This window comes from Ailuropoda melanoleuca, chromosome 11 (assembly GCF_002007445.2).
Source record: "Ailuropoda melanoleuca isolate Jingjing chromosome 11, ASM200744v2, whole genome shotgun sequence".
Classification (NCBI taxonomy): Eukaryota; Metazoa; Chordata; class Mammalia; order Carnivora; family Ursidae; genus Ailuropoda; species Ailuropoda melanoleuca.
The window spans coordinates 89,948,685-89,950,048 of NC_048228.1; the positions used below are offsets into that span (position 1 = coordinate 89,948,685).

Consider the following 1,364-nt stretch of genomic DNA (forward strand, 5'->3'; position numbering starts at 1 on the left):
AGGTGACAGCAGGTGACAGTAAACAGTCATAAAAGGGAGGAATGAATATTTGCCACGCACTTAATTCCCAAAGCAAGGTGTGGGAGGCATCACGGTCCACATCTCTCCAGTGAAGACACTGAGGCTCCAAGGGGGCGATAATGTGTCCAAGGTCAGGCTGCTAGTAAATGACAAACAGGATGGGGCCCCGTTCTAATGCCACCAGGCTGCTGTGGAGATGAGGCGACAGCTAGAGGTTCAAGAAGTCAGGCTGGCAGTTCTGTTTCCGGTGATGCTTTCCAGTTCCTAGTCCTTGTGCTAGGACGTCCCCAAGGAAGAGAGGTCCTGTCTGTGTCCCCCTCCACTCCCCGCCTCCGCAGGTGTTGGTCCTCTCTCTGAGCTCCCTGAATGTGGAGGATTTGAAAGCTGGCTTTGTGCACAGTGACCTGGATGCTGCTAGCCCTGTGTTCATTTTTAGAAGAAAAATAACACACTTTGCCACCTCACGGGGAAGCCAAGAGATAATGTCAGTAAACAAGCTTTCACCCCTTTATGAATCATTGACATTATTAAGGCAGATCTGTTTTCTCAGAATCATCGGAGAGGAGACAAACACCGGGCCAACTTATCCAGCAGCCTGCGGTGTAAAGCTCCCCACTCTGCCTGTTCACCTGGTCCCTGTTTAACAAGTCCCCCTTTCCTGGTGCATTCGGCAGATTTTTGGTACCTGCAGGGCACCTCTAGGATGCCCGGATGTCCCCCCACATCCCCAAACACATCATATCTGAGATGGAGCCATTTGCCATATCCCACAACGCTTCTCCCAGTTCTCTCTGCCTGCTCATGGTACCCTCACACTCTCAGGTCCTCAGGCTCAAAGGCGGACTCATTTTTTACAAGGTGGTATCAGAAAGCAGTGGAGAACATGGACTTTGATGTCAGGAAGACCTGAATTCCTAACCTCAGACCCAGCAGCACTCATCAGCTGTGGGATCTCAGGCCATTACACGGGGCCAAGCGTGCAGTCCTCATCCGCAGGACTCACCTCAAGGGTGTGAAGGAGATTAATGATACTAAATCTAAAATAATATGAAAGGATCTTAAAGAAAACTTTTTCAGACTCAGATTGTGGCTGCGGACAGAAGTGGCAAGCCATCCAACATCCCAAAAGGGGGACTCGCTGCAGTCCCATGACTTGCAAAGAGATAGTGAGACGTGCTCTAGAATACACGTTTCTTCCCTTTCTCTTGCTCGTATGAACACAAAAGAGAGAAAGAGAGAGGATTTCTTTGAAGAGTGTTGTACGTTTAGTGAGTGGGGAATTATGTGCCATTGTCTACTCCTCTCATCACAGAACCAAGCAAGAGAGATTTCCAGAAACATTT

The 1,364-nt window shown here is 49.2% G+C and overlaps 1 protein-coding gene across 1 annotated transcript in view; it reads left to right on the forward strand.

Moving 5' to 3' along the window:
* CCKAR (cholecystokinin A receptor) overlaps positions 1–627 on the forward strand; it is a 7,881-nt gene extending 7,254 nt beyond the window's left edge. Inside the window, exon 5 of the mRNA XM_034670958.1 lies at positions 572–627. Coding sequence (XP_034526849.1) covers positions 572–627 — 56 coding nt within the window. The remainder of the gene's footprint in view (positions 1–571) is intronic.
* Positions 628–1,364: the final 737 nt, after the last annotated feature.